General features: G+C 41.1%; 1 protein-coding gene and 1 pseudogene across 1 annotated transcript in view; both read right to left on the bottom strand.

The window, feature by feature from the left end:
* Nucleotides 1–5121: 5121 nt before the first annotated feature.
* Nucleotides 5122–20933, bottom strand: part of ATRNL1 (attractin like 1) — a 558159-nt gene continuing 542347 nt past the window's right edge. The window contains exon 29 of the mRNA XM_058671950.1: nt 5122–6293. Coding sequence (XP_058527933.1) covers nt 6172–6293 — 122 coding nt within the window. The 3' untranslated portion in view covers nt 5122–6171. The remainder of the gene's footprint in view (nt 6294–20933) is intronic.
* On the bottom strand, nt 18420–19537 carry LOC105941528 (ribosomal protein uL24-like; annotated as a pseudogene).

Below are 20933 nucleotides of genomic sequence, written 5' to 3'. Positions count from 1 at the left end.
CCATGTGTTCTGGACATATGGGGAATAAGCTGATGGGTAGGAGATCTCTGTCTTTCAAATAAGTAGTCTTTTTTAAAAATGAAAAATTATAAGCTTATACTTGGAAACAGAATAGCCTTGATGACAGGGCAGAGGAAATAAAGCTCAACAGTCTTGGGCGCATTGGCCGTGCTAAGTGCCCTAGGCAACAGTGGGAGCTCGGCAGAGCCGGGAGCAGAGATTGCATGTTTATCAAGGAGCCGTGGGTTGGAGCTTCTCATTAGCCACTCTCAGATGATGTTCATGAGAAAATCATTTTTGGCTAGAGAGAGATCCATTTTTAGCAACAGTCTCCACATCTCCAGTCAACGATTTATCATCAATACACTGAAAAGGAGTGTGTGTGACTTAGCATCACAGAGAAGCCGCTGTCTCAGCTGCCAGAACAGGAATCTAAGGGTCAGGCCCAGTTCAGCCCTTGGGCAACCATCATAAACAGGCCACCCAGAGCTACTCTCTTGTGTGTGTGTGTGTGTGTGTGTGTTTTAAGATTTATTCATTTATTTGAAAGGCAGACTTACAATGACAGAGTCAGAGAGAAAGAGCAAAGAGTGAGAGATCTTCCTTCTGTTGGTTCACTCCCCAGATCACTGCAATCCTGGGTTGAAGCCAAGATTTCAGGTCTCCCAAGAACCCAAGCACTTGGGTCTTCTTCCATTGCTTTTCCAGGCACATTGGCAGCGAGCTGTACTGGAAGTGGAGTAACTTGGTCTTGAACCAGTGCCCATACGGTATGCTAGCTTAACCCTCTGCCTCACAATGCTGGCCTCCCTCTCTTCTCTAAAGCTCCTGGGAAATGCAAGTGAGGATGGGAACGTGTCTCAGAGTCAAGAGAGCCTTTCCACCACAGCCTCTGTTCTGCTCTGACCACTGAGAGTGGAGACTGAGCACTTCCTCAGGAGGAGGAGCTCCCTACTGCACTTCCAGGTACAGGTAGGATCAACTCCCAGGAGGAGTCACAGGCTGTCCCTGTGACAAGAGGGCTGGAAAAAAGTGGGTGAGGCTCTGGCACTTCCTGCTTGGTTCCTTGCCAGCAGCACCTGCCTCAGGCCTGACAGAGCAGTGCCAGCGGCAAAGGCTGGGAAGCAGATGGTGACGCAGGTACCAAGGTGAAGGCTTGCCAAGCACCGTGCATGCTTTGCTCAGGTGACTCAGCTATGCTGTGGCTGCACCAGTCCCGGAAAGCTGATCTCAGTGTAAATAAAACAGTTTCTGCAAACAGAGAGCACATGGCTAGGGGCACTGATGCTCAGGCACTGCCAGGATCCTGGCTGCCTGGCCTTGAATGAGTTCCGCCTTCCATTCTCAGGAACATTCAAGGTGTTCAGGATGCTGTTCAAGGCGTCTGTGTGGAAAACTGCAGTGAGTATGTGGAGATGAAAAAGAAGTACTTTGAATGTGGCAATTCAATAACACACATGTTACAACCAAGTCCTGGATGGGGAGGGATCTTTTCAGGTTCTCGGAGTGTTTCTTTTGAAATGATCTTGGGAGAAAAAGAAAAAAAAAAAAAACAGAACAAAATGACGTTTGGCAATGGGAGTTGGAAGAGCCAATGTTTTTATTTCAATAAATAAATTCTCAATTAGTAGCACATTATCATAAAATGTTGGCTTTTTATAACAGATTTGAACTTTTATACAATCTGTTTTTGATACTGGCGTGCACACCTGTGTGTGTGTGTGTGTATAGTCTCTGGTTCTATTTCTTGATTTAAAAACTCGATCAAACTAAAATGTTCAACGTACATGATGATGAACACACTGTTGTTGCACTAACCAGATGGCTCTACTCCTTGGAAAAATCACTGAGCACATTTTGAATCAGCGGTAACTTTGTTGTTTAAAGGATTCCTTCTGACTATAGCAGAGGCAGCTCTTCAGCCCAAATGTGTCCACCACACAGAGTGGCCAATTCTAAGGCCCTTCTTGCTCTGCAGGTCCCAACCTGCTGCTTCTGAACCCAACGGTGGGAGGCTACGCTTGCCCTGAGGATTCTTGTGGCCACCTAAGTGCCAGGCTCACCCTCATCATTAGCAAATGGCCTTGGATGTTGATTTTTTTAAAGTGTAGGTGGGTAGCATTCATTTGCTTTGTTCTCACTTTATAAAATACCTTTTAAATACAAACTATTTTTCAAATTATGGTCTTAGGTTCATGAAAAAAAGACGCATTGTGGGTAACAACAGAATGTGATCACTGATTCCCTTCTTGCCTAATCCAGGACAGAAAAGTGAGCACTGTTGTCACTGTTTAATGTCATCAGCAGTCTTTCTTCAGATACTGGCACTGTGCAGGTTTGCAGTCAAAACTCAGCTGACCTCAACAGCAAATAGTTCCTGTTTGTTTTTTTAAAAGCAATTTCTATTATGCTAGAAATACCAGAATTTAAAATCTTCAATAAGTCTTTTGAAAGCATCCACTTGGGCCCAGCACAATGGGTCAGTGATGAAATTCTTGCTTTGCAAGTGTTGGAATTCCGTATGTCCTGGCTGCTCCACTTCCCGTCCAGCTTCCTGCTTGTGATCTGGGAAAGCACAGTAGAGGATGGCCCAAAGCCCTGGACCCTGCACCCTCATGGGAGACCTAGAAGAAGCTACTGGTTCCTGGCTTCAGATCATCTCAGTTCCGGCCGTTGCAGCCGCCTGAGGAGTGAATCAACAGACAGAAGATCTTTCTCCTCTCTGTAAATCTGATTTTCCAATGAAAATAAATAAAACATTAAAAAAAATGTATCCACTTGTCTTTTACCCATGGTAAGCTGACAGGTGAAAATTAGTCAATTAAAACAACTATATGAAAAAGAGTGATCAGGTGACCCCTGATTAACCCCAGTGAAGCTACTTTCATCATAACAACTCTGCACGGGGCAGTGGGGGGTGGGGTAGGGTGGGGTTGGGTGGAGGGCAGGCACCGTTACCTCCATTTACTGCTGGAGGGTTGTGGCTCAAAATGCCCAAAACCACACAAATCAAAGCTAGTCCCACATCATGGCTTTAGGTGTCCATCAGTCTGCACTCTAAATGACTACAGGGAATGGATGACAGGTGACAGTTCTCTCTGCTGACTTGAAAGGAAGAAACTGAGTACTGTACCCCACTTGTGAATTACAGATATAAAGATATCCTGCGGCAGGTGTTTAACCTTGTGGAGTGCCTGAGCCTGATGCACAGCTCCAACCCATCTCCACTTTCTTGCTGATGCTGGCGCTTCAGGATGGAGATGCTGGCACCAGCAATTGGGTGCTAGTCACCCGTACGGAAGATCTGATGCCGTTTTCATTGTCAGACCTCTTGAGCTTTGGTCTTGGCTACTGTGGGCATTTCCTAGTGATCGACTGCACCATAGTAGATGACACCCATTTTCCTTATCTATATCTTACTAAAGTAAATTTCCATTTAAAGCAACTATGAGATCTGATTATCATAAATGGATTAAAGCAGTTTGTAAACCTACACAGATTCTTTTCAACAATAATTTTCCAGGTGTTCAAACTGTCTGCCCAGGTTAATTCATTCTACTCATCCAAAGTTTATTCACACTTAGCCAAAGAAGAAATCCTGAAATACAAAGAATTTTTCAAAGTCATCCTACACCTAAATATTCAGAAATCAATTAAAGTAGGTTTTCAAGAAAGTCACTCATCTGCTAACCTCTTGGAAAACAACTGCATAGATGTGTGGTTTGGCTTTTATGAAATGAAAGCATCCAAATTTAAAGTGTTTGGGATGCAGGGAAAAGAAACCAAGATAAATATTCAAAGTGATTTTCCTTGATCCTTGATGTCTTTTCAACCCACCTCACCTGAGGGTGAAGAATTTTATTGCCAGAGAAAAGCTTTGATAAGTTATTGCATAATTAGCCATGGAGTTAAGACTACTTACTCCCGTAAGTTATAATGTGACTTTAACTTGACATTGTATTATGTCCCATGATTCTCTAAATTTGAATTTTGAAGTTTTAAGGATGCAATAGAATTTAATACATTTGACAATGTTCTCACAGTGGTACTACTTGCTTAGGTCCTGAAAATAGTGCCAAAACAGTTCTGTACATTTTTATAAACAAGCTTTCTCTTGTACAACTGTTAGAGAATTAAACAAATTGGGCAGTCTCTTAGTTTTTAAATGATTACATCTTTATAATCACTACTTCAGTCCATTTATTTTTCCATGAGCAAAGTTAACATTTAGAGGGTCTAAAATACGGTGAAAACATTACTTGGCCATTTGTAGGAGATGTTTCCAAACTTAAGTCCCTGGTTTTTTGGGGGGTGGAGGGGAACTGTCATAACAAAATTCAAACAAGTGGTATCCCTTTGACCCACACCCTCCAGATAGAATCCCAGGCTATAGATAAACTTAGTAAAATTACTCTAAGAATTCATCTTATTTTAATGTGTGGAAAATAGCAAAATTACCATGCCAACATAAGGAATATATACTATAATTCATAAATGCCTAATTATTAAAATAATTATATAAACATGGTTATATGCAACCTAGATATCTCTTATAAGACACAACTACATGTTGTATGGTCATCCATGTTATATATTACATCCAATTTTCATCAAATTAATCCAGCTATGTCTACACGGCATTATGAAATAAACATTTAATACCACAATAGGGTCCTGTTCTGCTACTGTACAACCATGGCATGCAAGCAACTATGCATTAGCTGTAAACAGTAAAGTGTAATCACCCTCCGGAAATCCAAAGAACAGGCAAAGTACATAGAACTAAACAACTATATTTAAATGACTTTCATATTGGACAAAATCATATTGTATACGGTAGCTTTGGATGACTCTGTCGTTGTCTTTAAATACTGAAGTTAAGAAACTGGAATTCAAACTAGTATGTTAATGCTACCCAGTGAATTGTTAAGAATTAAATGATTTTTATAATCCAATGTGAAAATTGTTTTTTTTTCTGCCTTAATTCAGAGTTTTGAGTCATTAAGAATATGCTGAATGTGGGCAACACTGAACTTGTTTTGTAACCTGTAGACTTTCATAACATCAATATGTTCATATTGACAATCAGAGTACTGATGCTTGCCAGTTGACACTTTACTTTGTAAGCGGAAGAGTTGGCAGGAAGGAACTTGGGTCATGTTGTCATTTGGGTGGTACCACCTCTAAAATACACTCACTAACGTTTGGGAAAGGTAAATAAAATCTAGCAGCTGGAAGAGGCAGGCTAAAGGAAAAGGACATGTTCTGAACATGCGGATGGATCACTGAAGTCTGATCCGATGATCTGTAGATAATTTAAAAGAATTATCCTATTGGAGCGAACACTGTAAAAAAATCACGCCTTCAGCTCTTTGCAGGATGTGGTATCGGAAGCTGTTTTTGGAAGGAGAGGAAAGCAGATCACCACACAGGCTCTTCCATGCTCTGTCAGCTCTGATAATGACTTAGGCAGTCGGCGTGGCCGACAGGAACGTCCTCTGCATTTGGAATTCTAATAAACTGCCCGGGAAGTTTTACATGCTCTCCACCCAAATGGGCTCATTCTTCTCTGTATTCTTATTGGGCAGAAATGGTCATGTTCCCAGATTGAATTTGGATACAGCATGGTCACATGAAACATTTAAACACATCATTTATATCCTACTATTAAATCAAAATCTTACTTCCACATTTACAACGAGATAAAACATAATTAAAGCCATTGCAACTTGCTCGTTTCCTGTTCATACACAGGTGACTTATTTGCTTATGAGGCAAAAACTATACAGTTCTTGTCATTCAGGCATTATAAAATGTCTTCCTTTAAAGTCTTGGGATATAAACAGTTGATTTATATGAATTACCTATTTTTCATCTTCATTAAGAAACAATATACATCTTTTTCCATAGTAATTCAATATTAGCTATGAGAAGTCTTAGACAGTCGTAAAAACTGACTTTATCACCTGTGACCACCAATACTATTATTTTTATAAAACTCACAAACATTCTTTGGCCACTTGGGTCATTTCCCACTTGCAGGGAACTGTATTTTGGCCCTGGATCATACAGACATTTGCCTCCATAAAATCTGAGGCCATAAAACAGCTTTTAACAGAAGCCATTTTTGAAGTGAAGCATTACAGAGTGTTCAGGAGAGATTTCCATTTCTCAGACACAGGTTCCTTGCCGTGTTGAGAGGTGTTTCCGATTCCGGACACCCGAGGACTTGTCTTTACTCTCGGAAGGCCTCTGTTGTGAAATGTCTATTAGGGCACTGGCAATTGCAAGGCCTGGAAGAACAGAAGAAAGGAATTGAAAAGCCTGAGCAAACATATCTGGGATGGTGAGAGTACGGCTTTACGATCCTGCTCTCAACCATTTTCCCTCTGGTCATCAAACACACAGCTACAATTTCCAAAACCTTGGACATGCGAACTTCACACATGATGAAGACCAAGGATCCAGCAAAATCAACCTACTCTTATTTGGGACCATCACATTCAGGTCTAGGTAAAAAAACAGAAATCCCATTCAGCCGTGGAAACAGCTGCACACTGTTGTTCTCGAGTCCCAGCATGTTGGCTCCAGATGTGTGAGGAACTTACAATATGACAATTTTGCTTTGTTTAGTATTTTAGAAACAAAACTCATCAAGATTTTTAAAAAATCTACAACAGTTTTACGTTTATAGCAATTTAACTGCTACTTATAAAGTTCATAGTTTCCATTAAGGTAAAATCTTGGTATTGTAGAGTTCTGTCAATTTCAGCGAACACATAAAGAAAAAAATGACATGAATTATTATTACACATTATTTCATTCTTTATAGTGAAATATACAGAATTGTTCCACTGTTCCAAAAATCCCATGTGCTGCACAAATTTATTCCTCTTCTTCTCTGAAGCCTTTGGGAACCAATGATCTTTTAAATGTCTCAACAGTTTTGTCTTTTCCAGAATGCCAGGTAGTTGGAAACATGCAGTATGTGACCTTTCAAACTGTTCTCTTTCACTTAGAAATATAAATTTAAGGTACTTCTATGTCTTCTTTTGGCTGGGTAGCCCATTTAATTTGCTGCTGAATGTTATTTCATTGAGTGGATATACCCCAGCTCGTTTACCCATGCTGTCACTGAAGAATGTCTTGGCGGATTTTGCTTCCTGCTCTAAGCAATGATGATTAAAGTTACTATAAACAATTGCATGTAACTGTTTACACAGATTGAAGTTTTCAGTTCGCAAACACTCAGGAACCTCATTCCTAGGTAGCATTCTAGGTCAATATGTTAAGAAATTGCTAAACATTTTTTCAAAGTGGCTGCACCATTCTGTGTTCCTAGCAGCATCAAACGAGGCTTCCTGTCACTCCACATCCTCATCGACACTTGATGCTGTCAGAGGTTTTGATTTTAGTCATTATGATTGGTATCGGAGCAGTATCTCATGGCTGTTTTAGTTTGCATTTCTCTGATGATACATGATGTTGAGCCATCTGTATAACTCTCTAGTGAGCTGTCTGCTCAACTTGTTGAGTTTCTAACAGTTCTTTATAAATTTTGGATACCAATTCTTTGACAGATGCTTGTTTGGAAAATATTTATTTACTGTATATGGCTCATCTTCATTCGCTGATTCTGTTTTGAAGGACATGTGAGCAGGTCCCCCAGAGTAGAGTGCTACTGTTTACAAATGGACATGGAAGGAAGACAATGTGTTTAAAAAATACCAATAAAAATTCTGTAAGTATATGAAAAGGACCTTGAGTATTAATAGCAGAATATGAGCACAAATGTGAGCATCTATCATAGTAACCAAATAGATTGTCATAGTGTGGCATGATTTTTTTTTTTTTTGCATCACTTGCTCTTTTATTAGAAGGAACTTGTGAGAAGGTGCTCAGGGATAGTGCAGCCTTTACAACTTCATACAAACACTGATGTGACCTAATACCCTAGGATTCTTTGTAATTACACATAAGTCATTTTACGCATTTTACACATAAGTATCTGTTGGGTCCATGAAATTCTTGAGTAAAACCAAAGCGTTCAAAGCATAATACTAAACCCAAAGGGCAGACAGATTGGTTTAGCTCATGCTCCTTTCTCCAAAGTCTTAGACTTGGGTTTGAATTGAGCTGGCCCAGTCCCTGGGTCCTCACAGGTATCTCTGCATATGTCGCTCTTAGAGAAAGGCTCCACTTTTGGATCTTGCCGTAGGTAGGATGCCATTGGATTATTTGATTCGTTAGGTTCAGTTTATTCTAGGTAAGCCTTCCTGGAACAAGGCATTATTAACGGAATGAGATGCCCATGAGCAGACATGGAGGCTGCCAGAGAAACAGGCAGTGCTGCACAAGTCAAGGCAGAGCCATCCATGGCGTCTCCCCTGGGCAGTAAGAGAAGCAGCAGGAGGAGGTCTGCTGATGGACGAGGCCAGCAGACTTCCTCAGAGAGGATTCGGGGACCTCTGAGTTATCCCATATCCACTGAAGATAGACACATGAGTGGGTGTGAGAGACCAGTGTAGCCAGCAAAAATCCTGTTGTAAGATGTTAAGCAGTGGAAAGGGAGAAGTAGGCTTATCCACTTGGAAGTGGCGGTAGGACCAGATGAAACATGTGGATGCAGAGAATTATACGGAGCCTCAAGCTGACTTGAATATAGAAGAGAAGAAATCTGTGGCAAAGGATACATCTATGGTGTTTGACAGGAAAGGATCACTCAATTGCAATAATTACTAGCAAGGCTAATGGTCTTACAAAAAAATTTACCTTTTAAATAGTGCTGCTATTAAGCCATTCTCTCAGGATACTCTATATTACCTTGATTTCCTAGACACTATTCGGTGTTCAGAGTTTAAACAGAAATTGGTTTCTTGACCTTTGAAGAGTGAAGTCATGAAGTATCCAAAGGAGATGGTTTCACCAATTAGTCTTCTGCCATAAAATTATTTTTTAATTTCTTTAATCAATGGTTCTGAAGAACATAATGATGTTTTTAAACCATGGAGTGAGCTTGCGATAACTAAAGGTCAGGGAGACCTTAAGTTTTCACAGGCCTCCTGGCAGACCTCTACCAAAATTTACAACTTCTTGATGTTTCATTTCTGGCATCATTGCGTCCCAAGACAGCCAAAACAATAATCTAAATCTCCTTAAATGTGGACAAAGAGCACTTACACCAATTTCAATGATCACAACATCCAAATCTGAAATCATGTTCTTCATTAAACCGTGGCATGATCAAGGCCACAGAGACTCAGACAAATGATACTTTCCCCAAAGTGGCTGCAAATGCTGTTTTCCTTATGGAAGAGATGCCAGGAGAGAAGTAAACAGTTCTAATTGCCTAAACAAAAAATCCGACGCTAATTCAAAACTGTTGGCTACCTCTTTGAATCTCATGGTATATGAAGTCCAAAAACTAATTAAAGTAGTGTCTCTCACAATATATCCTGGGTTTACCAATGATTCTGAAACTTAGAACTACAGCCAGCTTTAAAAAAAATAAGTTGTACACTGTATTTCAGTTCTTAATTAACAGCTACAATAGTAAAAAGCTTATTTTCAATTTGACAACTTTTTGTCCTTTTCTATGGAAACACCACACTTCCAGATTCTGGGCGAATGGCAATCACAGGTAGAAAATGTTGCATTTCTCCAGGCCATGATATTTAAGTGTCTGCTATGTGCACCCACAGAGAACACTCAGGGCTCTTCAGGCAAAGTCTTACCTTCTTCATATGCCAACCATTATTTTCATGGGTCCTTCACTGGACCACACAGTGTGAATTCTGCCATGAGTTATTCTTCATGCTATTATTTATGAAGTCTTGTTATGTGTTTCTTGTGAAAAGCACCTAAACTATAATAATTGCACTTGTGGGACTGGTGCAGTAGCCTAGTGGCTAAAGTCATCACATTGCATGTGCCGGGATCCCATATGGGTGCAGATTCTAATCCTGACAGCCCCGCTTCCTATCCAGCTCCCTGATTGTGGCCTGGGAAAGCCATTGAGGACGGCCAGAAACCTTGGAACCCTGCATCCGCGTGGGAGACCAGGTAGAAGCTCCTGCCTCTTGGCTTCAGATCAGCACAGCTCTGGCTGTTGCAGTCACTTGGGGAGTGAATTCCTCTCTATCTGTCCTCCTTTCTATATATCTGACTTCCAATTAAAAAAAAATCCAGTTTTAAAAATGTGTGGCATACCTTAAATGCAATGTTAAACATAAGGTTTTTCTTATGGCTAATCAATTTTGTAATTCTTTATGTTTAATATACGATAAACCTTTAACCAAAAATTAACCTGGAGATTGTTAGAAGCCCTTCACCCTACAAACAGTCCTGTACTAGGAGTGGAAGGAAGGCAGTCCCTGACTGCTACATAGCGTGTGACAACTCCTTAAGGAAAGACATGAACTGATGGCTGTCGTTGCCCCTACAGCATGCTTGCTTATGGCAGAGGATCCAATTTCCTTAACTGATAAGTCACTAGCACCATAGAAAGCCAATATTTCTTACCTACCTCCCCTAAGCATACTGTGTATGTGCTATGAAAGACTGAATGATAAAAACCAGATGATGGCAAGGCCACATAAAACATAAAACAGATCTCCGATGCCCTACCAGTTTGCTCAGAGAACCAACCTGTTACTACAACCACCAGCCCAGAAAGCCAGTCTGCTATACATCATTCCTGTAGGAAGTTAGTCTATTTCTAGCAGCAATGTATGCGATAAAACAACTTCTTTAAGAACTAGCCGCCTCATATGCCCAAGACTTGATTCATGACTGTCAGCTTCCCTAATGCCTGTCCTTACATGGAACTTCTACAACCAGAGAAAGTCAAAACTTGGTGTACATCCAGAGGCATTATCTGCCCACAGCTCCCCCAGGACAGCGTCCAACAAAGGCATAACTGAAGCTTGCCTCTCTCCTCCCACGAGGCTTTCCCACTCCTCTGCCTGTGCTTTGAGTCAAGGCTGTACAACAAATGAAGGTGGCTGACTCCCTTCTTACAACAAGCTCCGGAAAGCCACTGCTTGCTTGCAATTGGTTGGCCCCTGCTTATTCCTACATTGACAATGAAGAGATAAAGGTCGCTTGAGATCATTCCTGATTTTGGGAAAAAGATAAATAAAATGAATAATTTAGCAACCGGTTCCCTGTGCTGTCCTTGTGTGCACCCTTTGTCTTGCCTTGGCTTTCCCTGAACTCCTTCCCCACGGTGGCATTCTGGGGCTCACCCTGCACTGCGAGCACCAGAGGAGGAAGGGCGTCATCCCAGCTGGAAGCTGCGCAGTGGTGCGTGCTACGTGGCCATGAGTTCCATTAAAATCAGGTCACTTCAAAAAGATCATTTCTCAAAACGTCACACAAATCATCTGATGAAATCCACTTATTATGTTTGCTAGACCTGCCATAGTTCCTTGTTATCAAAGCAATACAATTAACTGGGGGAACAATTCATTATTTTAGACTGGTGGTCTAAAAAAATTTCATTTACCATGTCAAGATGATGCACAGATGCTTCGGGGCAGCAGAATTTACATTAAAAATATACTGGGCGATTCAATAAAAATGCTGCAGCTCAAATATTTATTATAGACTTTACCTTTATGCACTTTTAATTCTTAAATACCAGACACTATGACATTTAGAATAGTTAAATATGAAGTGCAAACCTCTTACGACAGAACCATCTTCTTTTATTCCCACTTCATTTTCCGTGACCTCTTGGTGTTTTCAATCAGAGCTAGCTGGCCTAGAACCTTGCTAAGAACTCCTCTGAGGGGAGGGCATGCTGAGGGGTGCCCTCAGGTGCTAAGGGGTGATTCAGAAATGGACAACATTCAGTAGTCGTTGGGGCCAAGGCCAAGACCAAGAGTTAGCTATTTTGTAAACCAGTAGAATGTGGGTTAAAAAAAAAAAAATCAAACCTTTCCTTATCTATGACCTTAGAAAATACTAAATTTCCTCCCAAAATTTAAGGATTTCACTGCTCTTTAAAGAGCACAAATGTAAAGAGAAGACAACACAAATGACATACAGCTAATATTCCCATGGTAAGTATGTTTTTTAGACCACTAATTTTTGCAATGAAATCCACCAAGGAGAAATATCAGAAATTCAGTTATTGTTAGTAAAACTCTAGTTTTCCCTAATGGAAGTGAAAATGGTAATAGTACACTTGAGCAGTAACAATCTAATCATAAAATTACTGATGTGTGTTTTTTTACAATTATGCAGAACAATTAATAAGTACAGTAATAAAACACCACGCATCAAATGAAATTGCCCTGGAAAGAACATTCCCTGTTTCTATACAAACATAGCACTTTCATTTTACATTTGCACAAAAGCCTCAGAAAAGTCATTCATTTTGAAATGCTCTCCTCCCAAGTCTGTGTAAAAGAAGGCATCACTATATATTTTAATTTTCCAGGAAAACAGCTTCATTAGGCGTGAAAGGTTAATTGCAGGTTTAAGTGGAGTTCAGGGCACGGTGCAGGGTCTGGAGTGAATTGCGCAGTCTGCTTCAAGACGACTGAATGAGTGCAATAAACTGTTTGCCCTGCTGAAATGTTTTACTACCTCATTTACTATCTGTCTTCTTTTACTGCTTGTATTTGTAGTTCTTCTAAACCTTTAATGGCTACAGTTTTATTTCACTGTAATCAGATTTAAATGGAAATACCATGCTGGGATGTTTAAATGCTTTCCCTCTGATTGTACATAGCTACATACTACTGATCACAGTCTTGGCTATCCGTCACATGATTGAGAAAGTGACTTTGGGTAACTTTGATGTTACCTAGACACTAGCTATTGTGCAGAGTTAATTTAACATTCAGGGTGGCCACTCTTGCCAGAATACAAGCAGGGCTGGATGCATAATTAGAAAATATGCATTTCCATTTTAATTTATCTCTTGGAAGGCCAGCACCAGTGAAGTCATTAGTAGGCAAAATTCCAAAAGTTACATTGTTGAACAAAAATTGAAATAGCTCGAGTCTTGAAGACATTGGAATGACAAATGGACTAGTCGAAACTGAGAGTTTAAGAAAATGTTTCCCTTCACCTCCTAAAAGGTGATGATGATCGCGGATGCAAATGTTTAAATACAAATGGTAATTGCATTGTAGTTATAAACTTTGCCTGGCCTTTAACACATCATAATATTTTACAGTTTCACTTAGAGATACACTGTTCAAATCACAGAAAATGCCACCTTCCTCTAGCACTGTAGATAGGTTTTATTCAACACTTTTCCTAAGTTTTGTGTTACTATCCTCTCACTGGTTAGAATGTGCTCGGTAAACCAACTGTCACTGCCTCAAATCATTGCACAGTACAGATACTTATGCTTCTTAGCAAGTTACACTTTTAGGTCCCGACAACTCTGGCTTTAGTTATATCATAAGGAGTTGCACCTAGTTCATTTAAAATAGTTTGACACTTGTTTCTGGAGCCACAAATACTGACAAGAAGCAGTCTTGCAGTTGCTTTTCCACATTGTAAGTGTTCGTGATATTCAGTTGAGAATTCTTTTATTCATAACCAACTGAGGAAGTATCTTTCTTCCAAACAAAAACCAGTCTAAACAAAAAAACAAAAACAAAAACAAAACTCAAAACATCTCAACTTTGATATACAGCTCTTATTTTAAGTGAGTACAAAGAAGTAAATCACTCTAAGTGTTAGTACTTAATGTTTGATGAGGGAACTGAACTATAATAGAATTATAAAAGGGAATATATTTCACTTTTTATCTCCAAATGATGGAGATTGTGGATGCGTTTCCATAATTTTTTAAAAAAATTATTTAAGGAGGGAGAGACAGAAAGAGAGTGAGTGGGAGGAAAGAAGAAACCAATTTTCTAGTTCATTCTTCAAATGCTGGCAATGGCTTGGCCCAGGCTGCAGTGAGGATCCAGCCCTTCTACATAGCGGTAGGAGCCAGATTACTCGAGCCATTATCACTGCTTCTCTTACTGCACACTGGCAGTGAGCTAGAATTGAGAGTAGAGAGGGACTTGAGCCCTGGCACTCTGATATGTGATATGGGCCAAATGCCTGCCCCTACATTAGGTACCTTAGTTTACACAGCAGTGACATGTCATGAGCTGCTTTAAACAAGGTTATATAAGTGAAAGTGTTTTATAAGCTATGAAGTACGGTGCAGTTATTTACTTTAATATGAAAATAACCAGTTACTACTGCTAAGAGATCATTATGAAATTACAAATGGCTCCCAACTTCAAAGTGCTAAGAATTTAAAAAAAATTGTTTGAAGAGCAAATCATTTCATTTGACAATTTATGCTGCGTGCCCACTGTGTGCCTGGCACGTCCCTGACCATTAAAGAGTTAGTAAACAAGACAGGCAAACATGGAAAACGTGAGGTACTGAAAAATTTTACATTCATTCATTCATTCATTCACTCACGGGATGACACTGTGGCACATCGGGTTAAGCCACTGCTTGCTATGTCAGCATTTCCTATCAAAGCGCTGGTTTGAATTTTGGATGCTCTACTTCTAATCCAGCTCTCTGCTAATGTGTCCGGGAATGCAGAAGATGGTACCAGTACTTGGCTGCCTGTCACCCATAGGAAATTCAGAAGTGAGCCTGCAAATGAAAGCTTTCTCTCATTCTCTCTTGCAAATAAACAATGAAAGAAATCCCTAAAGCAAAACAGAACAAAACAAAACAAAAGAATGAGTACATCTACTGTGCATTGCAACACCAAATAAAGGGGAAATCTGCTGCAAAGACGGACTTAAACCTCACAGCATCAATGTCAACATCTTCAAGGCAGTGGTGATGTGCTTAGTCCTCAAAGCAGAGTTACTCTGATGCCTGGGATAATAAAGCTGAGAATTTGCTCTTCAGAGTATTCACGATGCGTCCACTCACCAAGGGATGTAAAAACAACCGAAACCAATACTGGCAAGAATAGTGGGATGACTGCTTCAACAGAGAAAGCATTGCTAATATTGACACTTGAATGGCTGGATGGAGTGGTGACACCTGAATCCCTGACTCCAAATTCCCCCATGTGCCCTGGACCTGTTTTGTAGCCTCAGAAAGGACAATGCTACTTTGGGGCACAGGTTTATCACAATGTTTTTAGCTACACTTAAAATACAGAAACTGGTAGAAACATAGAATCAATTTTGGTCAAAAACATCAGTGACTGCTGATGACAGTAACAGCAACAGCAACAACAACACAAAGCCAGTGACTGCTACTACTGACCACGTGCTTGTCATTTTGCAGACTACTGGAACTTCATGGTAATTATTTTACATTGTTTATTTTATTGATTGCTTGAGTGGGTAACTCTCCAGAGCAAACTGATGCACGTGTTTTGAGGGCAAACTACAAGTAGTGGCGTTGTAGTGATTTTCCTGAATGAACATCAAACTAGGAAAGAGATGCGAGGGCCCTTAGCTGTGATAACCAGTCATCCTCTGAAGCAGACATAAAGAAAAAGAAATAGGAGTGACATTACTAAGGTGGCAATGGAGGTCCAAGAGTCCCAAGAGGGATGCTTTCTGAGCTGAGGTCGGAACGATGAGAAGCAGGTCGTGAGACCTAGCACGCCGGCTCGAGGGGCATGGTGTGTCCAGCATGGAGGGACCCAGATCCTCGACAGTGAAGCCAGCATGGTGTTTCAAGGCGTTTTCGCTACATGGTCAGTGGGAGGCTCATGACAGGGGAGACGGAGGGGTAGGCAGAAAAGGGCCCTTGTGACAACTTGGGGTGCTAAATGAGGACACCGATTTTTAATCTGAAATCTGAACAGAACCATGGAAGGCTGCAGTGACTGCAGAGACATAATCAGGGTTTCATTTCCAAGAGGAACCTTTAGCGGTGGCATGACACGGGAACAGGGGATGAGGCTACGACTATTAAAATCAGATAAGGAAGCAGCAATAAAGAGAGAGGAGAAGGAAGGGTAGGCAGATATTCCAGAGATTAACATGGGAGATCAAAATAGGAGTAGGCCTTGAATGACTGCTTTTCTGTCTTGGCTGCTTGGTGTTCACAAATGCTATCCACAGAATACAGTGGGGCAGAAATTGCCAGGGTGTGGAGAGGAAGCGGCTCACTTATTTGGTTCAGACATACCAGGCTTCATGACTGCAGGACATCTTATTGGAGCTGTCCAGTTGGCAATGGAGCTTTGAAGCTCAGAGATAAAGCACAGAAATGTACAACTGGGAGTCATACAGGTGGGTAAGGTTAGGATTTATAGGAGTTAAATACTGGAGTCTCTGTGAATTTCAATACAAGCTCATTTCTTGGGATGCTAAGTGCATCTAGCAGGTGGCAGGGTGTGTGGAAGGGGAAGAGGCGGCAGCTCTACTCTTTGCAGATACTCTGCTTAATGACGCCTCTTCCATCTTCAAACTGAGGTTTTCTTTTCCATTTTTTTTTGAGATTTATTTTTTATTGGAAAGTCAGATTTACAGAGAGAAGGAGAGACACAGAGAATGATCTTCCATCCACTGGTTTACTCCCCGAGTGGATGCAGTGGCCTGAGCTGCAGGAGCCAGGAATTTTTTTTTTGGTCTGTTATGTGGGTGTATGGTCCCCAAGTAGAGGTCCCACCCTCTACTGCCTTACCAGGCCACAAGCAAGGAGTTAGTTGGGTGGGAAGTGGAGCAGCCAGGACATGAACTGGTGTCCATATGGGATTCCAGCACATGCAAGGCAAGGATTTAGTCCACTAGGTTATCACACCATGCTCTAAACTGGAGTTTTCACAGTTGTCTTGGATCTTGGCATTTATGTGTCCAATGAAAAATGAGAATGTGGAAAAAGTAAATCCCCTTTGAAACTTTTCTGAGCCAGGTCAACCTACGGCACTCACTGTCAAAGCTATTGGCAAGTTACCACTTCCTGAAAGCCTTACAAGACTGCATTGGAGCTGTCAGCAGGGTGTGATCTTGAGTGGAGAGCATGCCTCCTGGTCCTTAGAGTACACAAAGCTTCTCTGGTAAGAGAAAGAGGAAGAAGTGAAGAGACAATTGAGAAGACAGGTTCATACAGGGAAGGGGGAGCACCTAGCATTGAGCCTGTTCCGACTGCAGGAAGACTGGGCATTGGCTGCTGCCGCTCATGGTTCCTGTCTGCAGCAAACAGCACCCAACACCACGGCCACTCCACCCATGCACAGCTGAGTGCGTGGCTTCCAAAGTTCTCTTGACTTGAATTCAGAATGTTCCTCTACCAATTCCTCTTGGAAGGGAGTTGGAACAGGTGGCTCCTAAGCCCCTCTGGCTCCACAAAGTCATGGCTTCAGTTGCCTTTCTTCAGTTGCCTTGCTGACAAGGCCCCAGACATTGCTGCTGGCCTGCCCTCGTGTGTGTACTCTCACAGGGCAGAAAGGGCTGCTGGCGAAGTTTGATTACTGGCTCAGTTAAAGGCTTCCTTTCTGGAAGTGTGCGTGGTCTTGCTACACAGGACGTGGTCAGACGAACTTTGGCAAGAGTGACAACCACATTGGTAATGCTAGGTATTGTGTGTACTTACTGAGCCATGTAAGCACATATGAGGCTAATGCTGGTCAAGATGCTAACTGTTAGGACTCCGGAGTGAACAGGCCAGGCTGGGACCTGATGCCAGGTGTGGTAATCTTGAAGCAACCTGGCAGTTTTTTCTCTACAATTTGGTTTTCTGATGACCTTACACTATATCACAACTTTATTTTTGTAATTCTGCCTACTCCTCTTAACTACAATCACCTGGAAAACAGGAAAAATATTTTTTATTCACTTCTATATCCCAATATTGACTTTAAGGTAAGTGTTCAACAAATATGACATGAATGTGAATGAAATGATACAATTGTATGCTAAGGAACTGACTTGTGATAACTAATTCTCTCATTTCTCTGATTCTCAGTTGCAGAGAAGTTGTTGAGAACTAGGGAGAGAGCAGGATGGCATCAATGTGGCCACTGTTGGTCTATTTTTCAGGAAGGTGACCCAGAGGACATGGCGCTGCTGGGTGCCTCTGTGCTCCTGCACTGCCCAACACTGTTTCTAAGGTCTGAGCATGCTTTGTTGAGAGAGAGAAACAGAGAGAGAGAGAGAGAGAGAGAGAGAGAGAGAGAGAAACATGAGAGCGCTGTGCTAGCCTGTATCTGGCTTGGTCTCTTGGTCAACACTGTCTCTAAGCAGGTTTTGATGTGTGTGGCTGTGTGTACAAGATTGACAAAAAATTGAAACAGCTGCCATGCTGGCTTGATGTGCAGGCACTGGCAGTAGATTTTCCCCAAATGCCTTTGGAGAAGCTTTTTATGTGTGTTCTTCTTTTAAGAAACATTTCCAATTTTTATTCTTAAAATTAACCAACATTGAAAAAGTAGGTTCAAAGTCAGAGATCGTTAATAAAATAGGAGGGAAATGAAATTTTCCGCAGACATCCTGAGTTCAAAGGGACATCCACTATGCTCACTCCTGCATTCGCTCAGCCAGTTCTTCCTTATATTTGCCCTTCTCTTTTCCAACTTGTTGAGACTTGGCTTTGCATTACAGAATCGTTTTCCGACCTCTGTCCAGTCTGAGCCTGGTGAGAAGCACCTGCTCGGGTGGATGCCCATGCAGACGGTTGTGCTGTTAGCCTTTTTGCACTGTACCTGCTCCATGCAGATGATGTACTTTTTAAAATGATTTATTTCTTTTTATTGCAAAGTCAGATATACAGAAAGGAGGACAGACAAGAGTAAGATATTCCATCCCATGATCCACTCCCCAAGCGGCCCCAACAGCTGGAGTGACACCGATTTGAAGCCAGGAGCCTGGAGCCTCTTCCAGGTCTCCCACACAGGAGCAGGGTCCCAGAGACTTGGGCAAGCCTCAACTGCTTTCCCAGGCCACAAGCAGAGGGCTGCATGGGCAGCAGGGCTGTCAGGATTAGAACCTGCGTCCACATGGGATCCCAGCACGTGCAAGGTGAGGACTTTAGCTGCCACGCCACTGCGTCAGGCCCGATGACATACTTCTTCCTGTACACTCAGACCACCTTGTTGATCTGCTGACCTCTGGGTCCCATAGTTCTTGCGGATGCGCAGGGAGTGGGTATTTTACTTCCACCGCAGCTCCTTGGTCAGTGCAGACGAAATGATCTTTCCACGCACGTGCGAGGGTACGTTGAGGTGGCACTTGTGTTTTCTGCTGCGCTCTGATGTCATGAAGTGGTTGAAGTTTATGGTGACCTCCTTCTTGGTCCAGGACATGTTCCCCTTTTTGTGTTTTAAATCAACTTGGGAAGTCCTTCCAGAAGTTTTTCTCAGGAATCACTTCAAAGGGGAAATTTAGTTCATCTTTCATGTGCTGATAGCTCTCAGGAGATTTGTGCAATGTTACAGGCAACACAATTTTTTTGTTGTTGCTGAATTTTTATTTTAAGTTCAGACACCTATTTATAAGAAACTGAATAACAATTTTGACTCAAGGTTAAACAATGTGGGTGGTGCTGTATGTATATTTTTTCCATAGCATCTGTGTGATCATAGGAGGATATAAGAGATGGATAAAGGCTTATAATATCACATTACAGATACATTGCAATGAATATCAAAAGATAAACTATCAACTGAAAATACGGATTTTTAGTATTTTTCAAGGTAATGTTTTTGCATCCTTAAGCTCATAGCAGCTAGTATTTTCTAAAGTTCAACACTAAAATAAATTTAAAAATACAACTATCGCTGCAAAGTCAAAATATTTTCTTGAGCTGTATTACTAAAGCTGATTTTTAAACTCTACATAAACTCAAATCATGACAAAACTGGGAGGAAAAAATCCTAGGTAAAATTAATGCAAATCCTCTCTTCCAGCTATTTAAAAAAATGAAAGGGAAAATGTTATACAGAATAATGATTTTTTTCCATTAATGTTATTATAAATTGATGCATCCTTACTGAAAGTTATTACTGATAACTTAAATGCCAAAAGCATCAAAAACAAACAAACAAATCCAACAGAGGTGTCTGTAGCCAAATCAATCTTGGATAAATCTCCTTTGTTGAAGGAAAGGTAATATAGTTGGACAATACAGTTCTCAAAACATATTTGAAACCTTCCCTTCGATATTACTAAGTGATCTAGGACTCCGATAGTACCCAGTAATTCAAAATAGGTACTCGGGGAAGTAGTTTGTTTAAATGACCTCCTTTAATCTATCACATGATGGTATGAAAGTAACTTTCATTCTCTGAAAAAATTTTGAGAATCTATCTGATTGTGTCCCATAAGTGTTGACCCTCTGAGTGAAAAACGTATCATTTTGCCCCACTTGGCCTTTGAGAGTAATCAAAGTGGCCTTGGAGCTACTATAAATTGAGAAGTATCACAGAGTCAGCACCAGTGGGAACCTTTCAAACTCCACAGGCAGGTAGGTGTCACAGAGTGACCCAACTTCAGAGTGATCTGGAGCTTTCTCCTGCTATATCTGGGGGGTAAACACTGGCTCGCACCCCATCCTTGGTACCTCCAAACAGGACGAGAATTCTCTCACACTGCTCCCAGCATACCTGTTATCAGTTTCCTAAGTGTTTGTGGAGTGTAAGTAGCTGGAGAAGAGGCACATACACAACCACAGGATGTAGGTATCATCTTTTTAGGAGGTCAATGATTTGGGTGAAGAGATGGATGGAGATATAAATTCTTACTTGCATGTGTCATTACCACATGCCCATGGGAAGGAACCAAAATATGATTTGTGGGCAGAGATGAAAACTGGTGACTTATTTATTTGGGATATTTACTTCGGACTCCATTTATCTATACAGTAAAGTGCCCATGTTGGCACAAAGATGGAAAAACTTGCTTTAAGTTCCATAAAGGAAATCTCTAGATCAATGGTTGATTGCAGAGAGCTCTTATGAGTACTAGGCACTGGTCTGTGTTCTGTAA

Source organism: Ochotona princeps, chromosome 13, assembly GCF_030435755.1.
Source record: "Ochotona princeps isolate mOchPri1 chromosome 13, mOchPri1.hap1, whole genome shotgun sequence".
In the NCBI taxonomy this organism is placed as follows: domain Eukaryota; kingdom Metazoa; phylum Chordata; class Mammalia; order Lagomorpha; family Ochotonidae; genus Ochotona; species Ochotona princeps.
This window is presented reverse-complemented; position numbering and strand designations above follow the sequence as displayed.